Source organism: Gavialis gangeticus, unplaced genomic scaffold (genome assembly GCF_001723915.1).
Source record: "Gavialis gangeticus isolate Ggan-Ray unplaced genomic scaffold, GavGan_comp1, whole genome shotgun sequence".
Taxonomy (NCBI): domain Eukaryota; kingdom Metazoa; phylum Chordata; order Crocodylia; family Gavialidae; genus Gavialis; species Gavialis gangeticus.
In genome coordinates, this window is record NW_017729004.1 from 45,887,774 (window position 1) to 45,915,025 (window position 27,252).

Here is a 27,252-nt window from a genome sequence, read left to right on the forward strand (position 1 = left end):
AATTGATGGAAAATAAAATGAAGACAAATAATATTTTCCAAATCTACAAGGATTCTGAGGATTGGTGGAGTTGAATGAAGGTCTGTTGAGGGAACTGAATTATGATGGAAGACAACAGGTAAAGATGGAAAGCAATTTCTGCTTTACTTTCTGCTCACCTAGGGATGCAGGAATAATATGAAACCCAGTTCCAAGAAAGAAAATGACAAATTTCTGACACAGATAGTTACACCAAGAGGTAAATAAAGAAGATGAAACAGGTAAGTCTCCAAACTCAAATGAGTTGCATCCCAAAGTTTTTACAGAGATGGAACATAAAAAAAAGGAAGCAGCAGACCATACATTCAATATAAGCATTATTGAAGGCATTGAGATAAAATAAGATTCAAATTTTGAGCTAAAACTCAAATCAAACTTAAGGTTAAAAAAAAGTGGGGTTACAATGAGACAAGGAACCCAGATGCAGGCACCTAGATGCTATCAGAAAACAGACAATGAGGATGAAGATAATAATGACAATAGAGCAAATGACATCAATGGCAGAACTGAGTCCTTTACAGTTAAATTTTGTAAGCATTTGAATACACATACAAGCTACATTTTCTCTACCTCTGATTCTTCTTCCCACCCACACAGTACTCGCAAGACTGTTAGATTTGGACTGCAGGTATTTCTGTGTCCTTTCCATATTATATAAACTATTCTTGTAAAAAAAAAAAAAATCAGTTAAAAATACAAGTGTGACAATTTTTCAGGAAATAGAACTAAGTGGAGATATGTGGAAAATTAGTCCTGTGTTAATTAAAAACAGATAATAAACTATGAAATAAAGAGGTATAATGTTCATGTTGAAATTAAGGTGAAAATAGATCATCCAGATATGACTGAGAAGTGCATGAAGCAAATTAAAGAAAAGGGTATACAGGAAGTGTGTGCAATGAACATTTTGAGAGACTAACAAGTTCAAGGACATGAGGGCACCCCATAGGGGAAAAAATAAAAGTGTATAGAAGAAATTTCTTTTCAGGGAGGAAAACCAATGTTTGGAAATGATAGATGAATAAAGACAACAAAGCAACATGGATGCCTAAAAAAAACAAAACAAAAAAGGCGGACATTTCTTTAAAAAACCATAGTATATATATGTTAAAAGAGGTACAGAGATAAATCAACAGTGGGTTCTGCTGGTACTGCCAGTTCACTTCTGGGTCCGCTGCGGAGCGTGCGGCCCCCCCCCAACTTGCCCAGCTCAGCAATTGGCCACGGGGGGACCCCAGGTGATCCCCCAGACCCAGAAGGCACTAGTCACAGTCAGAAGGGCATGAGGGTCCCCCTGTGCACTCCCCGGCAGACCCAGAAGTGGACCGGAAGCGGTTCTGATCTACTTCTGGGTCTGCTGCCAAGTGCACTGGAGAGCCCCCCACACTCCTGTGGGATGCTCCATCCCACCCAGCATCTCAGCATTCATGAGCCACCTGGTACCTCAAGGTATGTAAAAAAAAAAACAAAAAACCATTTAAAACTGTGTCTATGTCCGAATTACTGAATCTTTCCAAATCTCTCTGAATCGATTTGGAAGGTTCCAATTCAATTCAGAGGGATTAAAGGGTCTCCTGATTCAATTAGGATTCAGAGATTTGGCCACCAAATCAAATCAGGGACTGAAGCTTCATGCAGCCCTAGTTTTTATGGGCAAGTGTTGCTGCATGATAAAACTTATTTTATTATTTTTCAATTGCATACTGATCCACCCAAGGATCACAAAGATTCTTAAAACACCAAACCAATTGATAAACTTATCCTTACAAAAACCCTGGAAGTAAATATTTTATTCCCATTTTTCAAGTTGGAAAACTGAAATGCAAAAATGTTTAAGTAGCACACTCGAGGTCAATCATGGCCTTAATGGTAGAACTAAAAATAGAACCTGGAACTTCTTTCACCTTTATTATCAACACAAAATCATTCACAAGATCTCAGTCTTGTTTTCAAATATTGGACAGTTGTTGGTTCAGAGTTTATAAAGGACAAACTTTATAGTTGGGAGATGTGTTAAGCAAGCATTTGGGCACAAAGTGCCCTAACTTCAGTTTGGGAAAGAAACTTCTTTTCTAATAAAAGAATACTGTCTCACATCACAAAAACCTTGCTTTTCATGCATTCTTTGGACCATCATGGCTATATAACCATGATAACAGCACTACTATAAACTTTATGAAGTCCCACAGTCAAAATACTTGAAATGCTACAAAAGGACCTTAAGGAGAGATTTTATTTTTGATGAAAAAGAACCCCTCTTCAAACACATATTTTAATGAAAATCAGAAAAATTGTGCTTATTTGTGATATATACATATGCAATTTGCTCTGATTTAGTGTTACAGCTCCTACCCCACTGAACTGAAAGGGAAGTATATTATTTATATCTCATGATTTGGTCTTTCGTGGAGGAACATTGCTTTATGAGTAGTGCTAGTGAATTCAATAGGACTGTTTGCATGAGTAGGTAGGGTAACAGAGCACAGGCATTTTCATGAGTAGGTAAGTGTAAAAGAGCACAGGGTATGCTCTGCTACTCACTGGGGCGTGAGCAGCAGCAAGGCAGCTTGCTGGTTACAAATTGCCTGATTGGGGACAAGGCCCACCTGTTCCCTACAAAAACAGGGCTCTGAGCAGCAAGGCCAGCGGTTTGCTGCTAGCAGCCAGGAGACAAACACCACCCAGCTGGAGCTCCTTTTCATACCATGTTGGAGGTAAGTGTAACCTGGGTACACCCAAGGGTGTGCCCTATTCTCAATAGGATGAGATGGGTAGGCAGGAGGGGGTGCTCTGAGAGGGACTCCAACATTTTGAGCAGATCCCTCTTCCCTCTATAGAGTTAGCCCAAGCCCAAAGTTCTTAACTATATACAATTTATTGAGTTATAATACACATAAACATAAAACTAAATATCATATACATATATTTACACAGTGAACATTAACCAGTAAGGAAGGTCAAACCCTAAATGACACTATTTACAACATCACAATACAGCATTTCAATGACAAAATATAAGGCACAAACATGAACAATCTTAATAACAACTATTCCTTAATATAGTCCTGATCCCTGGCAAGAGATGGTCCTTCTTCCAATGGGGTCCTTTGGAGGGGGGGAGGTGTCAAGAAAGCACCAGGAGCCCCTCCCCTTCAGGCCTTGACTAGGCAGGGGGCTGCTCATCCCACCCCTTCTCTGGGTTTGCCCACCCCAAACATCTTTCCCCTGTGGGACCCAAGGGCCCAATCACTCACACTCCTTCAGGTGGTGGAGGTCAGGGTGCAGCTCGATGGGGTCTACTCTGCTACAGTGCCTCTCCAGGCCTCTTCCAAGCCAGTGGGCTCCTCCCCACCCTGTGCCCCACTCTGGGCACCAAGGGCTCAGGTCCTCTCAGCTGCTGCACCACCTCTCCTAGCTTCTGGGTGCTGGGCCTCATGCTGCAGTACTGCTATTTCCGTGTGCCCTGGCTTTGGCACCGAGGGCTCTTTTAGCATGGGCTGGGCCCTTCAGGCTCCATCCATCCATCCTCATGCTGGGTGACTAACCCAAACAACCTCCGCTGCTTCCTGGCTCCCAAGGCTCAGATCTGTGTGCCACCCTGGGACCTGGCCACTTGCCGGGAGATGGGGCCTGAGCTGCCTCACTGTGGCCCCCAAGACCCTGCCAGGGTTGCAGGCTCGTGTCGCTGCTTGCAGTTCCCAAAGCCTGGGCTCTGTGCACTGAACTGTGCACCGTGATGGGCCTGAGCAGTCTCACGCCGCTTTCAGGACTGGGTCTCTGTGCGCCATCAACAGCCCAAGTGGTCTTGCACCACTCCCAAGGCTGCTCCAGTGGCAGCTTCAGAAGCCTTGAGCCTATTGCCCACTGACGAAGAGCTCCCCAGCTTTTCTTGGCTTCACTTTTAAGTCCCTCGCTCCATCTGCCCCTTGTGTTGGACACACAGCTCCTTTTATACACTCCAGGGCTCCACCCCTGAAGTCTTCCAAACCTAATAGTTTACAGTCTTCAATCAGATCCAGGGGAGCTCTTCTCCCCCTCCCCTCAGGACAGGGGTGCAACTTTATTTCTCCTGCTGCCTCCTGATTGGTGGATGGGCTCCACCAATCAAAACAGCAGGATTTCAAGTCTGGGACTCAACCCAAGCTCTGAAAGGTGAGCCTGCTACTTAACGGTAGGAGCTATGTGGATGGCTGGAGGCTCCTGGTCCTGGAGCATGATCTAAAACTACACCCTTCTGGGGCAGGAAGGTGTGGTGGGGCAGGAAATGCCACACCTGGGGCCTCCTCAATGAAGGGTGAATATGTGGCACCAGAAAGCCTCAGCCCCAACTGCCTTGCATGTGACCCCATGGAGGGGAAAGGCTAGAGGAGCACACCCCAAAGTCACAGCAAGGACCCAGGCTCACAGTGAGTTCTGAGGCAGAGCCCAGGTCAGGAAGGGGTCTGAGGCAGCATCCAGGCTCACTGTGAGTACTGAGTTGCATTAAGGACCTGGGTGTGAGGCTCCAGGGGAGTGGGGCCCTAAGCTGAAGGAGCTAGATGCAAGGCTCCTCAGGCAAGGGGATAAGGGGATCTGGGAAGCTCAGTGTAGGACAGGGGATTGAGGCCCAGTGTAAGGCAGGGGCCTGAGGCCCCAGTATGGGACTGAGAGGGTCCTGAGCCAGACTTGGAACACTGAGTAGGTAGGGACTGGGAGCCCCGGTTGATTGAAGGAGAGCCCTGTGTGAGGGCACAGAGATTACGAGATCCAGTGGGGAGTGAAGGTCCCATGTGAGACTCTGGAGTGCAGGTCCCAGTGTGAGGGAATGGGCTTAAAGGCCAGGTGTTAGGCCAACAAGTTAAGGCTGGGTGTTAGGCCATAGATACCACCTGTGAGGCATGGGACATGATGCCCAGAGACAAGTGGATGGGCCAATGATTGGACTGGCCCCAGGATGCTCACTTGGTACAGTAGGTAACTATTTATCTTCTGGATCATGGTGTACACATAAGACATCTACAACCATCACACCAAGACCTTCAATTCATATGCCTAGGCAAGAGTATCAAGGAGTGGAGGCTGCCCAAGACCAACCATCCCCCCTATAGATCACTAAGACAGAATCCCAATGCCAGACTGAGTCTAGATGTTCAGGACCTTGATGGTGGTGAGAGAGCAACACAGAAGAAATTCGGCTGATTGCCTAATGCCTCAGTGAGGGCTCATTTCTATCAGGATGATGTCTCTTACTCTTTCTCCAACCAAGGAGTAACCACAAAGAAGTGGGTTTTAAGGTGTCCTATATTCACCTTACTCTGGAGGTTGCAACATTGTGGTATTTTATTGGAGCTACCCTGCCACAAGTAGCCCTGCTAGGTTGCCACCACGCCCTCCAGTTGGATGCAGTTTATGGTCAAACTTGGGACCATTTGCCTAAGTAATGTTATGCATATGCATATGTGTTTCCAGGATCAGACCCTTAGACAGCAACGTCTTATGCCAAACCTTCTACTTAGATATTTTTCTCAGTATGGAAATAACACATAATGACAGGTACTTTAAAATGATTACTTTTCAATCCAAGGCCCTTTAAAGAACAAGGGTCTGAACAAAACGTGTTTGGGATGACCATAAAGAACTACTACACTCTGTTTTAGTATGATGAGGCACCTGAACACTGTTCAACATTTAGAAGTGCTTTGAAAGTTGCAAAAACACTAAATGGTCTTCTAGTATTACATAGGGAAACCCACTGACAAATGTTGCTCTGATTCATTAAAAATACAACATTAGGGCCATGGACAGACCTTATATTTGTGGCACCAAAGAAATTAAGAGGACAGATGTACACATCTGTAGGGCTACAAAACTGTTCCTGTTTCAAAGTTTGGGCACATATTATATGTGATACTACAGTTATACTGGCATCTCTTGATTCCCAGCCCCAGAATTCCACATGGCTCCAGTGTACCCACTCCCCAACTAAGTCACTCTAACCACAGGATGGAATGCAGAGACCAAATTACTTGACATTATAAATAGGGAACTACCTAAATTGTGCCAGAAGTGCACTGAGCACTCGCTCCTTTAATTTTGCTCTTTTTGCTGTGCACCCCTCCCCGAACCTCCTTGCTGCTGATTGGTCAAGAAGCCCCAGTGGCTCCACTCAATCCTGATTGGCTGGAAGGCAAAAAAACAGCTTTAAATATGCTGCAGTTTTTGCCTCCCACTGCTGACTGGCAGAGGCTCCCTGGCGACCCCTGCCTGTTGCTGATCAGCTAGGACTCAAAACCCATGGCATATTTAAAACCATGGTTTTTGCCTCCCAGCTGATCAGGAACAAGTGGTGGGCAGTGGGGCTGCTGGGGGCCCCTCCACCAATCAGAGGCAAGGGGGGCACATGGCAAAAAGAGCAAGATTAAAGGAGCATGATTTGGGTAGATGACTAATGTAAAAGATTTCTTTCTGGAGCAATTAGTCATGGGACCTACAAGAGAAAGGCAATTCTTGACCTAGTCCTACATAATGCGAAGGGTATGTTACTGAGGTGCTCCACAATAGTGACTATAATACAATTGAGTTGTACATCCATGTAAGAGGAGAGGTAAAAATAAATCTATCACAGCATCTTTTAACTTTATAAAGGGAGATTACACCAAAATGAGGAAGCTAGTTAGATAAAAGTTAAAAGGGGTCACTGAGGAGGTGAAGGACTTGCCAGCAGTGTGGGAACTACTTCAGAATACTATATTTGCAGCACAAAGCAAAAGCACACCACAAACTTAAAAAAAAAATGGAAAGGAGGCCAAAAGCAAGCCAGCATGGTTCAGTGGTAGAGTTACAGAAGCAATAAATAGAAAAAAGACTTCTTTCAAAAAGTGAAGGTCATATCCTAATGAGGAAAATAAAGAGCACAAAATCTGGCAAATCAAATGTAAAATTATAATAAGATAAGATATGAAAGTATGTGAGGACAAACTTGCTAGAGACACAAAAGGTAAAAACAAAAAATTCTTTAAGTACATTAGAAGCTGAAGACCTGCCAGGGAGTCAGGTGTGCCTTTAGCACTCCTTTTGTACCAGATCATCCAAAGGATGATAGGGCCATTGCCAAGAAACTAAATGCATTGTTTGTGTCTGTCTTCACTGTGGAAAAGGTTAGGTTAGAGGTTAGGGAAATTCCCTCACCAGATCTATTCCTCTCTTGGGACAAGTCAGTCCAACTGACCCAAACTGAATCTGCAATAGATGAGGTCAAAGAAGAAATTGATAAACTAAACAGGAGCAAATCACCAGCTCCTGATGATATTCATCCTACAGTCCTGAAGGAGCTCAGACAGAAAACTGCTAAACTCCTAACTGTAGTATGCAACCTATCATTAAAAGAGCATCAGTACCAGTGGACAGGAGGGTTGCCAGAGTGACTCCAATATTTAAGAAGGGCTCTGGTATCCCAGGGAATAACAGGCTGGTGAGTTTAACTCCTATTCCTGAAAAACTGGTAGAAACAAAAATAATAATAATAAAAAAAGAATTGTTCTGCACGTGAATGAACATGACTGAAGGCAGACATGTCTTAAATATAGAAAACAAAGTGTGAGTATAAATAATAAGTGTTTACAAAATACTAAAAGGTGAAGAAACAGTATATAGGGATTTATTATTTACTGTCTCTCACAATACAAGAAAAAGAGTCATTAAAATGAAATTGCTAGCTGGCAGTTAAAAACTAACAAAATAAAGTTCTTTTTCACACAGCATTCAGTTAAAGTACAGAGCTTATTGCCACAAGACCTTGTGGAAGCTGACAGTTTAATCAGATTCAAAAAGTGATTGGACAAATTCTTGGAGGAAAGGTGCATCAATAGCTATTGAATATGGGAGTTAGGGGTGCAACCTCTGAATCAACACTTAGTAGACCTTAAATTCTAGAGGCTGCAAGTGAGAGAGGACCAGGAGAAAAAAAACCTAGTCAAACCCTGTTCAGGTCCAGGGTGCCTATGCCTAGGTGTGGGAAGAAGTGCAGACAGAACCTGAGCAGGAGGTTCTGGAGGAGGTAGAAGAGGGACTGCAACCTAGTGCATTTGAGGTAGGCATACACCAGGTTTCCCACTGTTGGCAAAAGTGGCAGGTTTTGCAGGTGACCATAAAGTGCATCAGATACATGCCCATGACAATGGCTCCATAGAGGAGCTGCTAGCTGAGGTCCCCAGTGGCTTGTGGGATCAAAGTTGAATACAGACTTCTCTGGTAGGGACCCTAGTCCCTGTCCTCACCTATGACGTTCCATCTCATGTTATTGTGGTGGGATGCAAGGACATGATGATGGATTATGCAGAGCATAACCATGTAGAGCTGGTGATGGTGGACTGCCTGGAGGTGGACCAGCTTGGTATCCCACAGCCTGCTGAGAGAATGGGGCAGTAAGTGCTATGGTACCCGCTGAGGCAGTGGCCTCGCAACAAATTCTGGGGGGTTGGGTAAACCATGGGCGGGGACTACCTTCACACAGGACTTGGCCAATATAGGTGAGGGTAGTGGGTGGAAGGACAGCCTTCACCTCCTAGAGTAAGTCTCAGAGAGCAAGCAGCGTGGGCAGCTCCATGCACAGAGCCAGTGCAGAGGGATCCACCTACCCCTACCCCTGCCTGGCATAGTTCAGGAGGTGTCTGATATCAGTGATGTTGACCAGGACCATCCTCTGGTGCACCCAGGGCACCTCTGTTGCCAGCACTACCAGCTGGGGTTTTTCAGTAGGGGCTCCACAAGGAGGTTAGTGCCCTGGGCATCCGTTTCTGGGGACCTGGATGTGGAGACCAGCCTTCACATATCAGAATCCTTGGTAGTGGAAGAGGAAAGCTCAGGGTTCTTGGTTTTCTCTGATTAAAAAAAAAAATCCCCAATTTTCAGATTAAAATAACCCAAAACCCATATTTTTCCATGATCAAAATGAAATACCACTTATATATATATTTAATGGTGATCAAAATGAAATACCACTAATATATAGATATTATAGATAGTGGTGTTTCATTTTGATCACGGTGGTGTTTCATTTTGATCAAGGAAAAATGTGGACTTTGGATTACTTTTTTTAACCTAAAAATTGGGGATTTTTATTTTGTCACAGGACTCACCCACATGAGGGCAAACACAGAGGGCATTTGTACACATGCATGCGCCACAGAGGTAAGCACTTTGAAAAGCACACAGCACTGCAGCACATGCAGTTGTATAAGCTGAAAAATGCACATCAGCACTGAGAAAATGGTAGTGGCATGCTTTTGAATTAAAATACATCAGAGGTGCTTTAGTTCAAAAGTGCACCACTGCCATTTTCTGCATGTTGACATGCATTTCACTGCTTATACAACTGCACACACCACAGTGCAGTGTGTGTCAGCTTGCATGTGGAGCCTTCGAGTCTGCTCTGACCTGCCAGATTTCCAGCATGTCCCTGCACAAAAATGTATGTGTATAAATGCCCAAGGGTTGCTGCTGGAGCAGCTAGTGGGAAAGCTGGAAGTGTTGCTGGTGAAGGGTGCCACTGGCATTGTAGGGTCCCCTCTTGCTGCTGGCAGCTGCGGTGGTGGTGGGTGAGGCAAGAGGTAACTCCTCCCCTTGAGCAGCTCAGCAGGGCTCCTGCTGCTCCCTGGCCCCATCAGCTCCGAAAGCTGCCAAGGGAAAGTGGTGGCACCTGCTGGTGGAGGCAGGATGCTGGGCAAACTGGACCAATGGTCATACCCAGGAAATGGCAGTTCTTCGTTTTTATGTTTCTATGAGAAACTGACTCTGACAGCCTGTCAGGAGAAGAGCTATGGCTCAGCCAGGACTGGGGGCTATAGGTCTGGCCAAATGATCCGGAGCTGTGGTAGGGAACACCTGATACTTATTATTGCAGTCTGGTACAAGTAGGTTTAGGCCAAAACCCAGATCCAGGTTTTTATTTCAGACCAGATTTTGCATCATAAATCCAGTCTTACATAATGCCAAAGATACAAATTCTGAAGTCAATCCTCTAAAACATAAAATGTTTCAGATCTTGGATTTCATTTCAAGCCAACTTCTATTTATTATCCTCATCAGGACACCCCATAGAGAAAATCTGCATAACTGGCACCGACACTGCCATTAACAAACGTATTAAACTGTTCAGTGCAACAGGGTAATGACATCTGTCTGCAAGGACACATTAACTTTATTAAGCCCAAGTAAAACAAAATGCACTCTATTTCAACCCATTTGGCTTGGACACTGCAGTGCATAAGGTTTCATATATACTGAGTTATTTCAGCTAAGTTGAGATATTTGGTTAAATTGAAACTTCTAGTTTTTATTAATTATAATAACATATCATCAAGTAAAGAGCAGCCACATGACTCTTGGCCACCTACACTATCCAGTTAGGACTATATAACTGTCAAAACAACAGAAAAATCTGTAAGAGTGGCTACTGGTAGAGTGGACTAAAATTCTGAAATTTCTTTTTCAGGCAATATTTTTGGTCCAAATCTGAGCTAAGACAAGTATTTATTAAATTTCCTATAAAAAAGACTTCACAAAATTGTTTCAGACTTTCCAAAGTGTCATTTTAATTTTATATTACTCTTACCTAATGAGATATCATACTACAGAATAAAATAGTTAAAATATGCTGGTTTTATTTATTTTTTAAAAATTATTAATGGCAGCTGATACTTAGATTAGAGTGCTCCCTTTCAGCCTTCAAAGTCTCTAGAAAGCCACCCAGGGACAAGATCAAGAGACCCAATTAAACTTTCATTCCATTTCCATTTCCTTCTATGAGGGATGAAATAGGAAACATCTCTCCATGCATTTGCTATTGAATCTATATGGGGATGCAAAGAATAGGAAAAAATAGAGCTAGGATGGCACTTACTCTTTTCTCAGTACTGTAGCAGCAAGTCTGGTTTCTTGCTACCTTAAGTAACCTACACCTACCTGTACCACAGTTGCAATGAATTTCTGCATCTATAAACCATCACTCCTGAAGGGCTTGAGTAAAACACCACCAGTAATTATCTCTGATGGTGGGGCAGAAAAAGGATCCCAGACCCCAGAAAAACCAAGGAAAGGGTAAAAGGAAAGAAAAACAAATAGAAATAATGGCTCACTTCCTTGGGCAGTTCTTTATTACTGCTTCCACTCTTACCTCTGCATGGAGACTATAAGTGAGCATATCAAGAAGCAGGATGAGAAGTAAGGGCACCTATACACATGCTTGCTTTAATGAATAGTATTAGCATGCATAAGAAAAGACTCAGTTCACCGAGTCTGTGAGTCCAGCAGCCTGGGTGGCACGTGTATTCAGCATACCCACACCTCAAAATGGTGGTCAGGGCATTTTTAGTTAAAGCAGCCCCACCATCATTTTGAAGTACAGGATGCTGAATACATGAGATGCTGCAGGTGCTTTAATTAGAGCGGCTTCCAAGAGCCACTCTAATTAAAGTACTACCCCACCCACCCCAGAGCATGTGTAAAGATGCCCTAAGGTACCACAAGCTCAGCCATACCACTAATGAAGAAGCAAAGGTCTGTATTGCTTATCCCCAAACAAGATAGAATGTCAATGGTGTCTTTTTTCTGACAATACAGCTATTCCCAAACTTGAAAAACCCAAAGATTCATTTTTCTGTCGAAGAAACCCATTGAAAAATAAACCAGAGCAGTGCATGCACAGGTAGCGTGTACCACTCGAAAGTGGAGCTGGGCTGTGACTGCCAGCCAAGCTCTGCATGGCAGAATCACTGCTGCAGCTCCACAAAGCCTCCAGCACCCCACGTAAGGCTGCTGGGACCAGCCTAGTGCTGGCCCCAGCCTCCCCTATCCCACCTGGGGTAACTTGCCGTGTGTCAAAGTACACATAGCACGGGTGTTCCCTAGGAACAAGTAGTGTTGATGCAAGGTACTTGTCCCCAGGGAACCAAACATCCACACCATGTGTGAACACAGCCTATGTGTGTCAAAATGAAACCCTGGATCTCTACTGGTTGTAGGTTGTAAAGATTTTCTATTGCCCTGGAATTTTTCTGACCCAAGGAAACCTCTTTCTTCAACTTTTAAGAATCATTTTGGGACAGGGGATATCCATGGGTCAAAAAAACCCACAGAAAAAAGAAGGTGGAGCAGTGCATGCATGGGTAGCACTCCCTTGCAGCACAGAGAACATCTGAATGTGAAGTATGTGGCACCACAGATGTGTTTGCTGCGCCGCATACTGTACAGCCGCAATTGTCTGGATGTGGCCATAGAGTTTAAAAGCTTTCTTTACACGTTCTAAATTTTTTTTCTCTTCTTTAACAAGCAGTCCTGGGTCACATATTCTAGGATGAAACACACGGCTTTAAAAAAAGAACTGTTCAGGATCCTCTTTACTGCTGCTTTATTTTTTAATAAGCATATGCAATGCAGATTGTTGAGAATCAGCTATGAGCTATTACTGTTAATCCATGACCTTGCAGTTAATATGACTTACACAATGGATGGGCCAGTATATAACCTTAAATTTGGCTAAAAATATTCTAGTAAAATGGGGAATGATACAAGATGGAAGGTTAATATAAACTAGTGTAGGTTAATTAAACTAACAAAAGAAGGGGGTGGGGGAAAAGGGGAAAAATGAGCATTCTATTAACATAAATTAAAACACTGAAAAACAAAATTAATTAAAGCACCAGTTATGTGAAAAGAAGAACTTCTTTAATTGCTTATATACAAGTACTAGAAGCCTGGATAATGAAAAAGAGGAATCTGAATTGTTCATTTATATGAGATTATATTCAATCTACTTGTTTTTACTTAAGCCTGCAGAGAAACTTCATATGACTGAAATGTTAAAATTTGTTGTTATAAATTATTTGGAGTGATCATATGTGCAAAAGGGTAGCACTCTGGGTCAAAAATGGCACTCCCCTTTTACAAATAACAAAAAACAAGGCAAACAGAAAAAATTGTATGCAAGTAATAGTTGGAAGATAGGATCAGGAAGAGATGGAAATGATGATGATGATCATCATCATCATCATGACTGATTGACCAATTGATTTATATGCCACCCTTTCCAAAAAAGGCTAAAAGTGGCTTATAATAAAAATATACAGACACAAAATAAAATATTAAGAGCACAAGGTAAAACCAACCTCTCCCAGTGACTGCCCCCTCCAAATTCAAAAGCAGTCCACTCAAACTGACTAGCTCCCACTCCCCTGCCTCTAAACCAAAGAGAATGGCCCTCTTGCTCAACCAAACTTTGCTTCCCAACCCACATTCAGTTTTTCCATAAAAGAAAACAGTGGTCTTGCTCACGCATATTCCTTCCCAACCCTACCCACTCCCACATCATATATGTAGGAGAGTCCTTCACATCCCCTTACTATTCCTTCCAAGCCATACCTCTCCTACTAAGGGAAGGTGGGGGGGGGGGCATGGTTGTTTCCAAAATCCATTTTTCATTCCCTTTCCCTACAAGGAAAGCACATTCTTTAATTTAAAAAAATCCAAACAGAAAGCACAGTCCTTCATTTCATCTCTGTCCCTGCCAAAGCATAACATTAAAGAGCTCCCTTGAACATTGCCCTTCGGGGGCATCCACTTGGATACCCACCCCTGGGTAGCCCACAATCCCTTCTAAAGCCACAAGCTGACACAGGCCTTTTCTTATGCTGGTTTGAGGGGCACATGAGTGAGACAAAAAAGGTGTTAAAGCTCCAGGACAATGTGGCATAAGAATAAATGGGTATACGAATGAAATGGTCCCTGAATCAATTTAAAGCACAAGTTAGGTTTCTAACTGTCATGAGAACGAAGGCTCAATGACAGCCTTCCCAATAGGAGTAGCAAAAGCTAAAAAGCATAGCTGGTTTTAAACCATTATGTGTAGGGGGAAAATATGTTCTCGTGGGTTAATTCAAACTGAGTGACATATATCAGTGCCCGAGGCCCAGGACAGAGGCAGGAATGTGTGGCTGCAGGGCTAGTTAAGGAGTGGGCCAGAGCCACAGGTGGCTCACCTGGGGGGTTGGCTCCCTGCTGCTGTGCACACTCCTGGGGAGGGGGAAATAGAGGGGCGCATCCTGCCAGATGTGTGTGCAGGGTGAAGGTGGATGTGGGATGTACGCTCAGGGCTCTCCACTGTGCTGTCCTCCCCCTGGGGATCCCCGTGACCCAGTGGGCAGGACCCAGCATGGGAGGACAGAGCAGAGCAGAGAGGCTCAGTGCTGCCACCACCTGGAACCCTGCACCAATTGTGCTGCCATGGTGAGGCATTGCCAGCCCACCCGGCAGCAGCAGAGGACAGAACTCCACAGTGCTGGGCAGGCAGGGGGTGCCTTGCTATAGCAGTGTGGGGGGCTCCTGGTGGTGGTAGCAGCAGTGGCAGCATGGAGCCTCTTTGCCCTCTCATGCTGGGTCCCACCTCCTGGGCTGCCAAGGCCCCTGAGGGCAGGACAGCAGGGCAGGGAGCCCGCATCCTCCTCCACCGCCCACCAGCTCCCTTCAGCTCTGCTCTGGCTGTGTTACTCATGGGGAAGGCTGGACTCTGTGCTCCACTCTGGCCGAAGAAGCTGCCACCTCCCATGTGCAGAAGCTGGGGCTTCAGTATTGCTGGGCTGGCCAGGTGGCTGCAAGCCATGGGCCTGGCCCCATAGCTCTGGCAGCTGCCCCCCGCCTCCAGCAGGGCTGGGGGGTAAGGGGCTGTGGGCTGGGAGTGAGGGGCACCAGCAGGGCCAGCGGGCTGTGGGTTGGGAGTGATTGGCACCTGGGGGAGTGGGAAGCTGTGGGTTGGGAGCAAGGAGCATAGCAGAGCTAGGGGGCTGTGGCTTGGGATTATGGGGAAATGGGTTTTACAGGTGTAGGGAACTGGTATATCAGGGCTGCTCAGTGCCACAAAGCAGGGGAGGCAGGGAGGCGATAGCTGCTACTGGACCTGTGTCCTGGTAAGTGAAAAAGGCAGGGGGACCTCTGAATTTCTAGAATAAAAAAACCAAAATCAAATGCCAAAATATATAGGTATTTAGAATTTATTTTATTATAATGATTGAGGCACTGGTAGGCTTCCACATTGCTTTAAACTTGTAAATATATCAATAAAGCATTGTGTTCAACTGATACCTAAAAATATAGTGAAATTTCATTTTAACTGTGGAAAAATGTGGATTATGGGTTTTTCAGTCAGAGCGTTTGGGATTTTTTTTTAAATCAGAGAATTTGCAATTTTTAAAGAGAGAATACCAAAATCCCTACTCATAAGATAATGTAATTCTAGTTTTATAATTATGCTGGTCTTTTGCTGATTTACTACAAATCTGTTTCATTTCTTATAAGCCTTTAGTAAGTATCTTTCTTTGTAGCTCCTTTGCAAATGTAACAAATGTATAGTAAAAATAACAATTTGGTCAAGCCAACAGGAAGGGCCTGATTTTTCAGAGCTGACATATGCAACCATGATTGCATATACAAACTGGGTAACTGCATTTTCACATGGTCAGTTAAGTTTCTAAATGGCAACAACTGTGAGTTTCAAGTAGGCGAGTCCAGTGGTGGCATCTTCATTTGAAAATTAACCACATACCTAAATACTTCTCTATGAGCATCAGGCCATGAACTACTATGGCAATAATGTTCTTTATCCAACATAACAGTTCATCTAATACTTTACATCATAACAATAAAAATCAAATACCATCTCCTAAACTGCTCTATTCTGTTGAAAAGTCAGATCAGGGATTTTTTTTCATTTTAAACCTAAAGAAGGAAACAGCTGCTATAATTCAAAGTGACATCAATACAGACTGTGTGAAAACATTGTATTTCAAGAGTTGTTACTATTTTTTAAATGATCTGCTCATGAATTAATGGAAATCTAGCAATAAGGGTTCCAGTGAGTACACATATACGTCCTTAAAGCATGAGTTATTTGTTAATATATTTTCACTTACGACACTTGGCTTCATCATCACCATTTGCACAGTCAGGTGTAAAATCACAGAACTTGTTAGATGAAATACAGCTTCCATTTTCACATGGCAAGTATCCCGGCGGACAATAAGAAGGTGAAGATTTAGTGGTTCTAAACTCTACATCCCCTTAAGAAAAAAAAAATCCATGATAATAGTTCACAGAGGTACAATCAGTTACTATATACAAAAATTATTTTTTGGTAAGAAGAACAGAAATCCAGTTGGTGTTAAACAGCATCCAAAAATGTGCCAGGCCCATGACAGAGCTACTGATTCATACATGATGGTTGCTCAGAAGAATTTACATGTAGAGTTTTTCTGAAGCAGCTATGACACTTAGGTGTTCGACTCCACTGAAGACATTCTAAATACAAGCAGTCTCTCCAGCAGTGTGCCTTTTTCTTCAACAACAATCAAGCATAAATCATGTAGTATGTGTGGACCTATCAAGAATTAATTTAGAAACTTTGGACGCATCCCCATGAGCAGGAACATGCATTTTCCTGGGGACAAATAACAGCAGCACATATTTGCACTACTGCTACTAGTTCCCAGGGAATCCCCCTGCACATGCACTCTGGCATATGGCAAGTTGCCCCGGGGGGGTAGGGCAGGCTGGGGCCAGCACCTGGTTTGGCTGCAGCCTCCTTACCTTGGTTCCTGGGGGCCTCCCAGAGATGCAGCAAAACTAGTTTTGTCAAGACTACTGGAACTTCTCCTTTAAGAGCATATTTCTAAAAAGGATGCTGTTGTATGACTGATATGTAACTGGGATTCTCTATTTTAAGGAAACCTTAAAGGAAATATACCCCTTTTCTAATAATTCCTACATGGTTTGGATAGTATGACAGTATAAGGTACAGAGTATGATAGATGAGTGTCACTGGGGAGCAGGGAATAGGGCTGGCTGCAACATGAAGCTGTATTTGGATAGCAGCACAAAGCCAGTGATAGCTGGTGTGCAAGGCTGTGTTCAGGTGGCAGCTCAGGGAGCTGTCATCAATGGCCATATCCACTGGGGTCCAGGGACCCCAAATTCTGCATCAGGCTACACCCCAACAGCTTTCAGTACCCCACTAGACTACTGGCCCATAAGCCGTATGTTTATCATCCCTTCTTTAAAAGTACACACGGTGTAAATATAAGGAGTTTTGATCATTCATAAAGACATGGTTCAATCATTATTTGGTGTACGTTGGTGGAGCCAGAAGAATTTAGAAATCCAATCTGTAAAAATACATACTGAGGCCGTGTTCACATGAGCAGGGGTGTGCCTTTGCAGCAGCAGTAATAGTAGATGCACAAATTTGCGCCACTACTTTGTGCCACACTGCATGCCCCTGCCTATGTGCATTGCAGCGGGACACCCTGTTCCGCTACTCTATGTGCTGCAGGTGGGGGGTTAGCTGGGGCACAGGGTGCTTCAGCAGGGGCTAGCCATCCCCTGTGCCCTGGCCAACTGGGGAGTGGAACTTGGAGATGGGGGAACAGCAGCCCAGGGCTGCCTGCTCCCCCAACAACACGTGCTGCAGAGCCCCTGCATTGAGATACCCTCCCTGCCTTGCTGGGCTGCAGTGTGCCTCGAGACAGGGGAGCAGGCAGGCTTGGGCTAGCTGCTCCTCTGTCTCCATGTGCCTCAGAGTGGGGGCTCCACTGTGGAGCTTCTGTGCTCAGGCATGAGGAAACAGGACAGCAGCTAGCCCAGGGCTGCCTGCTCCCCTGTCTTGAGGCACCCTGTGCCCCAGCCAGCTGGGCAGTGGTTGGCTGAGGCACAAGGTGCCTCAGCACAGGCTCCATGGCATGCAGAGACAGGAGAGCAGGCAGCCCTTGGCTGCCTGTTGCCTCATCTCTGTTTGTCCCAGCACCTGCCACTTTGGTGTGGTTTGCATTGCTTTTTTCCAGGGGTTTGTTTTTAGTTTTCTTTTTGCTACCAGGAAATTCTGGTAACAAATGTTGCCACAACACTGCAAATTAGCAGTGCTGTACACTGATTAAGGTGCAACTCATGCAGTTTGTGGTACTGCAAAGAGATTTGCAGCACCACAAATGGCACGTGCCTACACGTCTGGATCCAGCCTAGTGGAGTACATAGGGGACCCTGCCCCTGCCCCCTGGCTTGGTGACTGCTGCCTTCTGGGTTCCCCCACGGTCAATCACCAAGCTGGGGGAGGAGGGGATTCCCTCATGCACTCAGTGGTGGTCCCAGAAGTAGACTGGAAGTACTTCTAGTCCACTTCTGAGTCTACTACTGAGCACGCAGGAACCCCCCCCCCCCCCCCCCCCCCCCGGGGGCCCCCCCCCCCCCCCCCGCGCTCCTGTGGGACACTCCATCTGCCCCAATGTCTCAGCATTCACAAGCCACACCTGGTACCTCGAGGTATGTAGAAAATTTTTTTCAAGTGGTGTCTATGGCCGATTCGCTGATTCTCTGAATCAGCATCGAATCTTCAGGTTCAGATTCAGCTGAATTGAAATCAGGACAGTGATCCGAATCAATGAATTGAATCGCATTGCCCCCTGATTCTGGCCAAATCCGAATTGAATACGGCCCATTTCACACACCCCTACTGCCTATTAGCTGTCTTATTAAATATGTGTACAACCAGGTAACGGAAAGCTACCTATATGATACATTTTTTTTCCACAGTCACTGACTTTATCTAGGTTATATGAATTCATGTAAATTATTCTGAAATTCCATATTTTGAAGTACAGATTTTATTATCTAATTCAAATTATTCTGGAATTGTGTTGTCAATGAAAAGTTTAAAATATGTACAATTTAAGCATTTATTTTAGTTAGGAAGCTTAATCTTTTTGTTAAAAGAAACCACAAAATGACAAACATCATAACTAAAAATAACTTTTAGGAAAGCACAACAAAAGAGAATTAGCACCACACAACACTTAGTCCTTCGTACATAATATTTAAAAAAATGCCACTTGCCTTTGCTTTCTTTGATGCCATCTGTAAGTGATTCATAGGTAACACCACACTCCGTTGTGACACTGATGTCATCTATAGCAACAGTGGCATTTTTTGACAGAACTATAGCTTGTAAAATGATCTGTAATAATAAAGAAATGAATAATCTTATTAAAGATGGCATTATAAAAGGAAATACAGTTCTTTTATAATTTACTAGGTCCATATGGGAGGTAAAATACCACCTACAACTATTCTCGTTCCAAAGAATACAATTAGCCAACAAAACATATGGTTGATATTTGAACATTAAGACTGAAGTTAGAAATTTACAACTCAACTCTCAAAGTCATAACTACTTTTACAGAAAGTTATGTAACCTAAATAACCTTGTTTCAACAAAAAGTGATAACATTCATCACTACCTGAATGTACAGTCTTCCTGGTGGAACTATCAAGAGTTATATGCCTTTTTAAATGAGCTATTCAGGGTAACCAACTGTGGTGGTTTACAACCCTAATTGAGACACGAATTAATTTATACCATGGGCTGCTGAAGCCAACAAGACATTTCCATATAAAAAATATATACAGTGCAATGTGTGTGTGCTGAGTTGTATTTTAAGCACATATTGCCCCAAACTCCCTGCCAGCTAGCAAATAAAAAAGCTGTATTTTATAGCTGAAGTCACTAAAGGGCTCTATTGCTTTACTGAAATACAGACTTCTGATTAATGTATAGATGTGAAACATGACTTTTTAAAATAATGCAAAGGAATCATTTTTTCTTGACAATAAAAATAATTATGAGGGCATGCCACTGAAGCTATACATGCTTGTACAATTATGCAGCCAGGACTTGCCTTTGGGGCACTTATCAGAGCACCCAGATCACTTCCACACTCTTTGCCTGCTTTAAAATACAGTCAGTTTCCAAGGGCAAGCAAGGAAGAAAAATAGAGGTATAGAGATACATTGGATGCATAGGACAGATCTGCATCAGGGGAAAGATGGTAAGCAGTTTAGAGCTCCATGGTTCATGTATGTAACACAAGAAGGCATCCACAAGGGAGTATTTTTCATACGGCTACACACATGGCTGCTTAACACTAGCAGAAGACACAAAGGTCTGATCCTATATCTTATAAAAGGAAAACTGGTAAAAATATGCCCCATGTGGGAACAGTTCCAGCAGTAAAGCAAGCTTCAATATGTGCGTCAAAAGGGAGACTCCTTTGACCCCAGAACTGAGCACCACAGGTTAATCTCAGGGCTCAAAGGGCTGTCAACATGCCCCTTTACTCTGACCTGTGGGAGTAATCCATATGCTCCAGTTTTTAACAACAAGCTACTATTCCTGTAGAGGAGGGTACTCTGCTCAGCACTTCTTGAGGACTCCTCAGTTTCTGCATAGATTTGGTATTCAGCTTTCAGGAAGTAGCAGCGAAGGAAAAATATGGGTTTTACCTCAGGATTTGATGGTGTAAGGCAACTTACTAGAGAACTTTTAATGATGACATTGATCCCAGACATACACGTGTAAAAGTAAAGTTACCTTCTGTGGCTGATCATTTGTTTGTCATAGGACACGTCTACACATGACACTACGGTGCGGTAGTGATGCGCTATGATGACTTCGCATCCGCAGTTGTCTATACATAACCAGAAGTTACCATAGTGGTGCGTTCCCCCATTACAGTGTGCTGGTATGACGAAGCAGCTTCTAAAAATAACCATGCACAGTGCGTACGGCACACAATGCAGTAACCAAACTGCCATAGGGTAAGGTGTAGATGTGCTCATAATGCATGACTTTTGGTGCTATAGTATACTCTCTGTATTGGGCATGGCATTTCAGGAAGAGTTGGGTGTTGTAGGTCAATGGAGTGGGTGAATCAAAACATTTAGAGATATCAACTATAAATGAATTAGATCGGGTATGCATATGGGCTACCTATAGTTTCCGTTCCATGATTTATTTTGATTTGAACAAAATATTTAATTTATCAATTTCAGCTAAATTTAGAAACAGGACTTGTCCCCTAGAGTTTCTGTTTGAAACAATTACTACCTTTTCCAAAGGCTAACTAGAGGAAATTATGCCTAGTATTTTAGCAATAGCTTTCTAGGTAGTATAGAGCCAGAACAATACTAGAAATGTTGAGGCAATTAATTTTTATATAACTAAGTAAGGAAAATTACTTAAACAGTGCCGATGTGTGTAACATATCGTTGCTAACTTGAAAACGTCTAATGCCATTGCTTCTATTCTTATGCTGTTGATCGACTAAAAGGCGTATCTTGTACCACTAATGCTGTTTGAAAAGCATCCATCACAACAGAAATTGGTTTCATTATATTCCTCAACTCTGTTAAGGGTTTTCATCACGCATCCCCTGAAAAGAATACTATGCAGGAAACATAAAATATGATCAATATTAGAGTTCCTCATACTGGATTATATGTAATTTATATGGCTATGACTAATCTGCAGCGTCAATATTGAGGCTGAAGGTGAGCACAGATGGAACATTACTATTGTATTATCCTAGTGGTCTAGCATGAGTTACTTCTGAGAAGAACAGAAAGCACATGGTAAACCAGGTTCTCAAACTATATTTTGTGGGTACAGGTGTCCATTTCTTAATTACACAGTGCTGATTTCTCCTTTTTTCCCCAACTGCTAAATAGGATCAAAACAAAGCTAAATATGCAAACACTTTCCTAACAGAGGTCTTCCAAGGTATGTTTAACAAAGCACCTGCAGTAGATGTACAGGTACTCAAGCTAGCATTAAATAAGCTAGTTCAGGTACTGGGTGTGTTAGAATTGTGCCCAGGTCACAGTAATTTAACCTTAAATTAGTCCATTCCTTGTGTACCACTGCTATGGCTATAGTGTACCCTGTGCCCAAACTGAACACTCAGGTCTGACTACACACAAATGCTGAAGTATCCATAGAGATATTATGCAACTATAATTGGGGTGAGAAATTGCTGAGGCAGCCACGAAGTGGCTGAAAGCTGCTCTGCCACTGACTAAATGCAATATCCCTGTACTGATGCCTTTACAAAAAAGTTTCAGACCCCCTGCTGTGATCTATAATTAGACAACTTTGATTATGAAGGTGAAGTGCAAAATGTAAAGATAAAATAAAAGATTATTTAATGCTTTTACATCTGAGTGAACTATCTAGCAGTGCAACTCTAAATTTAGTTCAATGCTGTTATGGGATAAGGTGAATGTTATAAATTGAGCCCCGTGGTTGATTAATTATGCCTTGTGATCAGGGCTGTGATTGTTACAGAAGGAACAGTCTAAGGGTCTACACTCACACTCCATCTAGCTAACAACATCAGCCCCTCACTTTTAGCATAATACTCATCTTTAGTGCGTATTTTTTAATATACGGAACATCTGCTACTTGCTTCTCATTCTAAATATGTGCTTCTAATGCTTGGGCTAATGAAACACTGGCTTAATTCCTTAGTAACCACTTCTATTGAAAAAGCTGAATGGAATTCTAATGCTGGTACCTTTCTTTAATTTTTTATCATGAAAATGCCTTAATTATAAAAACAAATTAAAGTACTTTTACACAAAATAAAGGTAATTTCTGATGCAGTTACCTGGAAAGGAGTTGGCATTTCTTCAGATGCACTTCCTATAAAAATAGTTGCCTTTGTCCATTGCATCGTGGACAGTCCTGATATCACACTTAGGTTTTGAATCTCCCCATCAAGAACAGTTCTCTTGAAGACAGAGAGCTGGGAATCCTGAGACAACTGATACCAAAATCTCATCTGTTGAAATAAACGTTTATGAAACATAGTGATCAATTTGGGAAGCTACAGTAATGTTGATATAGACCTTTTTCATTTCAATATAAAATAGCTTTACATGCAGCACAGCATTCTGTGGTGTCCATGCCCACCAGTCTAAATAGAACAGATATAAGTGACCCAATATGTAGAAGCCCCAAAGAGAGTAATATATCAAACAACACTTGTACCCCTATAAATACACAACTTCAATTTAAAAAATGTATTTCTATCATGACCTACATCAACCTACTGATATAGGTGCATGACTTCTCTTATCTCCATGGGAGCTCTAACCAGGACTTAAGAACTTCAAATAAATATTACTTTTGAAAATATTGTACTCTGAGCTGCCTTTTTCAGATGACTGTCCTGAGAAAAGGATGGAGATGCTTCTAAGGAGATGAATGGGGTCAGTGAATTCAGAGTAAAAATAAATACTAGGACAGATATCAAGTCAGGGTGAAATATGTGAAAAGATGGATTAAGCAAAAATGAGGAAACTCAGAAATGCATAAAACACAGTAAAATACCACATACATTTCCCATCTTAATTTGATCTTTGCTTTTCATGATCAATTAAATCCTTAGGAAAACAGAAAGGTATGGGGTGGATCTTTTTATTTTTTTTAATCTAATTATGTTAATTTAAAAATATTCTGGTGGCCTCCTGAAATAAAAAGGCAAGAACCAGGGCTTAGGAAGAGATAACACTAGAGTTGAATCATCTGGAATAAGTGGCCTGGAGACTGGAAACAATAGGAAGTCAGAAAATAAAGTCCTGAAAAAAGCTATACAAGGCAGGAATTTTTGAGTAAACCTAATTCCACTAAGTTTTCTTAAGTAGCAGCAGTAGTAAAAAATATTGACCACCAGACTCAGATAAGAGTGCTAATATTTAGGAAATTACATGTTGTTCCTTTTTTCTCATAGGATTTTCTCATTTTTTTTTAGGTAATGAAAGGGCAAAACATTCTAAATGCAGAATCTGCCTTTCCCTGCAAACTTGACACATGATAATCTCTGAATGCAAATGAAGGTATACCCAGCTGGTAATTAGGACTGGCCTTTAAGACATTTGTCTTCTATTTTTTTTACCTACTGATGTAGCCTCATATTACAAAATGCCAACTATTTCCACATAAATTACAGACATTGAAATGAACAGTGCTAAAGAACTCAACCTTGGTTGACTACTAAATAGCATTATTGCATCCTTGTGCTAGAGGGTGCTGATGAGCCTGCTAGCAACCTTTTATTTAATATGTATGGAAGAAAAAAATAAATTCTTCTGAGGAACAAGATCCCCAAAACAGTAGAAAACTCATGGTTTTCCTGAGACCAATAAAAAAACAGGGAAGTTGGAGCATCAATTTGGTAACAGCTGTGTGTGTCAGTAGCAGACACAGGACCAGAAAGACAAAAGTGATCTGACAATGAGAGAAAGGGTGAGCACCGTTGGAATAAATCCAATTCCTTCTCAGCACAGTACTCTCTGGGAATGCAGACCTGAAAACTGTGAGCAAAGAAGTTACCTTATGCTTGTTCCTCCAATGATTCAGGAACAAGAGTTGGTAAATAAACAGAACTGCACCAAAGAAATACGTAGCTCTTGTAACAATTTCTCTTAATCCCAAAGTCTGGAAAATCCCTAAATACTGCCTGATCATTCAGACCAAGAGCCAAAAATAAATTCTAAAAAAACTAAATTTTTAAACCTGCTGATTCTCTTTTCTGCTGAATGTCTGTTGTGCAATTGATAATGACTGCAATGACAGTTGCAAATGTCCTCAAAAAGGGGCTTTGGGATACCTGGCCTTTGTAATCTGACTCATAAATTATCAGGCAACCAGGAGAGTTTGATTCCTCACTTCTTAGTATACATGAAGCGGTTATGAACTAGAGTAGTGCTGCAGGGGCAGACTGACAGTGCCTGGTTCGTCCATGGGCTGGATCCAGCCAGTGCTCCTGGGGGTGCACAGTGGGCATCATCTGGCCGTGTGGAGGGGGGTAGGGGAAGGAGGCTGGGCCCCAACCCAGCCCCATGGGGAGAAGGGGCATGGCCCAGACTGAGCAAGAGGGAAGTGAACATGGCTAAACCCTGTGGAAAGAGGGGGCATGGCTAAGCCTCAACCCAGACCCACAGAAAAGGAAGGGGGAATGGCCTGGCCTAACCTGCCCTGTGGGGAAGGAAGGAGGCAATAATCTGGCCCCAATCAAGAAGTGGGGGAGGGTGGAGAGGGTGGCAGAAGGAGGGGACACAGCCCATCTTGGGATTTGGGAATCTGGCAAGGGAGTGTGGGCATATTAATGGGCCACAACTCCTCTGCCTCCATGTTTTTGACCCATGGGGAGCCCTGTAGGCCAGATGGCTCTGTGCATCACATCTGGCCCACAGGTCAGAGGCTGAGAACTCCTGAACTAGAGTATATGACGGTCAAATAAATCCTAATTCCATAAATGGGAATGGAAATGGAAATGTACTCAGAGTACCCAGAACCCACAAGGAGTCTTTGCATGAGAAATGATCATTTTCCCATATGAAGTAAACCTATAAATGTTAAATCTAGGTATAGAGTTGAAAAGTCAGCTTGCAGAATTTTAAAAGCTGATTATGTTTGGACCCAGAGATTAATAACCAGAAAAGCTGTCTTCACATTGATTCACTGCTTTTAGTGCAGTTTCCTAATATTAATCCATAAAATGGCCAAATCCAAAGAAACAGATTTTTGTTTAAAGCCCCCCAAAACATAAACCCTGGCATTTCCTTTACTTGTCAAGGGTCCAGGTCAAAGGTCACTGGCCAATTCTTTATCAGTTTTCAAGATAAGCAGTTTCTTAAATATTGTAAGTTTTTTGTTCTTGAAAATCACATGCTGTATCAGCCAATTTCAAAGGTTGTGTGACAAATGTTTGGTATATTATGATTTCTTTGAACAAACAAACTCTGAAGGACACAGAGAACATCAGCTAATACAGAAATGTTCCAAAGAGTGGTTTGAAATGCTACAGTCTTTGAAATGTTACAGTAATGAAATGTGTTACTCAACTTAATCACATTTTTCAGACACATTATAGTTCTCCTTTTGATTTCAAAGCATGAGGATTTGTTCTCCACCCTCCTCACTGCAAGAGGAATTTGTCTTCTTACTGGATCACGGTTGCAACTGCAACTTTGGGAGACCTCCCCATGAGTCATGTATATTTAGTGATCCAGGGCAAGAAACCTGTCCTCAAAGCTGCAAAATGACAGAATGCTTGAACCCAGTGAAGCTGTTGGTTAGCTGGCAGCAACAAAAAGAAACATATGTTCCTGCTATGTGCCAACCAGCCAGTAATGCAAATTATCCTGGTCTTTCAGCTTCAAACCCACATATTTGTCCAACTCATGAATCTGTAATAATTATATGTCCCTTTATTCTCTCAGGGACACATCTAATAGCATGCAATATCACACATTCCTACTCTAAGAGCCAGTGATACATTAATACAAAAATTCACATTCCCCTTCCCAAAAATAACTCACAGTAACATGGACTTAAGTGAGATTTTTTTTTTTATGTTTGCATGGCTTCAATTAGTTAACGAACAGCTTCTCACTCATTTCTGTTGAATTCAGGAAATTCAGGGACATGTAAAAAGTAGAAGCAGAAACTAATATGTTAATACAAAAATGTTTTTATTTTTTTCAATTTTAGCTCAAGGGATGCACATACATCTTTACTGTAGGCATGTACATATTTCAAATAGCTGTAGGTCCCTCTTATTTGGTCTAATGAGAATGGTTCACAAGTTAGATACTGGATTAATAGTCCTTTAATATTCAGCCTGCTTTATGGGACTATTGGATCAAGCTCATCTGAAAGCTACTTACCTACTATGAATACAAATCTCACAAAGGAAAATCAAACTGGCTGGGCATTTAATCAAGCTTCTCAAAACTGTTTAAACTGTCATTCATGGTTAACCATTCAACTTTAGGTCCCTACTTTCAATTAAACCATGTCCTAAGCTTGTTAATATGCCATATTCAGAGTTACTAAACTAATAATACAGCAGCTATGGAGACCTCCTAGGAATCTCTCCTGTCACTCACAACATCACTGGAGGAAAGATGCTTCAGAGATGGATTATTTGAAAAATGCCAGAAAATGCCAGCTTGAAAGAATCACAATTTGACTTTTTATGCTCAGCCTAGAATGGCAACCAGTTTTAAAACTGAATATAGGACAAAGAAGGTACCATTTCTAGATGTGTCCAGAAAATATATCTTTCTTCTTGGAAAATCATGTTCTTGAAAAACACTTTGCCCCAAATTCAGATGAAAAGTCAAAAACATGTATTTCATCCTCAGGAAATGATTTCCAGATTTTTTTATTTCCACCCCCCCAAGAGAACTGAAACAGACGTTTTTAGTTTCCTAGCTGGCTGCCTGGAAGGTTCTTGTTGATTTCACTTTAGGCCTTCAGGGAAAAGATATGAAATTGTCAATAGTCTTATAGTCTTC

The 27,252-nt window shown here is 42.5% G+C and overlaps 1 protein-coding gene across 1 annotated transcript in view; it reads right to left on the bottom strand.

Moving 5' to 3' along the window:
- The window catches only part of MALRD1 (MAM and LDL receptor class A domain containing 1), a 631,029-nt gene that overhangs the window by 525,479 nt on the left and 78,298 nt on the right, over window positions 1-27,252 (bottom strand). The window contains exons 13-14 of the mRNA XM_019507962.1: window positions 22,554-22,727; window positions 18,946-19,066 (exon numbers count right to left, since the gene is read on the bottom strand). Coding sequence (XP_019363507.1) covers window positions 18,946-19,066; window positions 22,554-22,727 — 295 coding nt within the window. The remainder of the gene's footprint in view (window positions 1-18,945; window positions 19,067-22,553; window positions 22,728-27,252) is intronic.